We start from the raw sequence: 1,304 nt of genomic DNA on the forward strand, positions 1-1,304 counted from the left end.
GCTCTCCTGCACAAGCCCATCTTGAGTGGATGCCAGAATGACAGCCCAAGATGTGAGCTAGGGGCTGTCACCGCATCACTGTTTCTCTCATGTCCCAGAGGGGGGGCCCCAGGACAGGGAAGATCCTTCACTGCTTCAGCCTGCAGTGGCACGAGTGGGGTCGGGCAGAGCTGGGCAGAAGTGCCAGCATCCCCAAGGACCATGCGGAGCTGAGCCTGTGGTGACATCGGGCATCAGGGCTCCTGCCACACCGCAGAAAGCAGACAAGGTGCATTGTGGGGCCTGGTTTATTAGTGTCCATGCTGCTGCCCCTACTACTGATCCACGTTCTTGACCCGCAGGACAACAGGCACCGAGGTGCAGGGGATCATGCCCAAGTCCGTGATGACCAGATCCACCAGGTCAGGCGGTGTCACATCATAGACCAGGTTAAGGAGGCGCAGGGACTTATTCTCTGCCCAGCCACCGAGCTGGGCCTGGCCCTTCCGGAGCACGATCAGATCATCGGGATCATCTGTGGAGAGAAGATCAGGCAGGAGGATCAGGGACAGCACCTTTCCATCCTGCCCTGGGAGCGCACACCACTGCTGCCTGCCAGGCCACCCTTCTCCTGAGAGGCCTGGGATGGGGAATCGCAGGGCATAGCAGCCCATCCTAGCCAGCAGCAGGAAAGGCAGACAGAAGCCATACCCAGCTCATTGGAGACAAAAGAGTCCGTCTGCACTCGCTCACAGAACTTGTAGGTCTCACAGCACACCAGGACAGGCACATTGTAAGCCTTGGAGACCAGTGCTATCTGGGACGTCCCCACTCGGGACATGACAGAGCCGTTGGCCAGGAGTGCATGGGCTCCCAGCAGTACTTTGGATACCTGTCAGGGAAGCACAGGGATCTGTTGGCACCTTTCATCACCCTGCAGCCTCCCCTGTGTCCACCACTGCCCTCAGCACAGCCCCGCTCTGCTCCTCACCTCAGGCAGCACATAAGAGATGGCATTGATCATCACGTAGGTGCAGTGAATGCCCTTACGCACCAGCCGTCGCAGCGTCTCCCGGCCTTCCAGCCGCGGCCGGCTGTCCACCACGATCACGCGGAATGCTCGGCCCTTCTTCACGTGGGCGTCACACAGCGTGCGGTTCACAAGGGAAGAGCTGATGGACACCAGTTAAAAAGCTCTCACCAGGCCCATGCACCTGCCCCACGCTGCCAGCACTGCTCACAAGTGTAGCCCCATGCCAAGAGGTTTTCCATGGTGCGGGCTACAGGGTGGGACCCATCAGGTGCTGGCTGGGCAGGAGGTTTTC

At 59.8% G+C, this 1,304-nt stretch overlaps 1 protein-coding gene across 1 annotated transcript in view; it reads right to left on the minus strand.

Annotated features, from left to right (window-relative positions):
• Window positions 1–278: 278 nt before the first annotated feature.
• EIF2B4 (eukaryotic translation initiation factor 2B, subunit 4 delta, 67kDa) overlaps window positions 279–1,304 on the minus strand; it is a gene marked incomplete at its 5' end in the record, with an annotated part of 5,268 nt that continues 4,242 nt past the window's right edge. Inside the window, 3 exons of the mRNA XM_010018787.1 lie at window positions 279–514; window positions 691–871; window positions 971–1,151. Of these exons, the coding sequence (XP_010017089.1) occupies window positions 315–514; window positions 691–871; window positions 971–1,151 (562 nt within the window). The remainder of the gene's footprint in view (window positions 515–690; window positions 872–970; window positions 1,152–1,304) is intronic.

Source organism: Nestor notabilis, unplaced genomic scaffold, assembly GCF_000696875.1.
Source record: "Nestor notabilis isolate BGI_N333 unplaced genomic scaffold, ASM69687v1 scaffold28747, whole genome shotgun sequence".
NCBI classification, from domain to species: Eukaryota; Metazoa; Chordata; class Aves; order Psittaciformes; family Psittacidae; genus Nestor; species Nestor notabilis.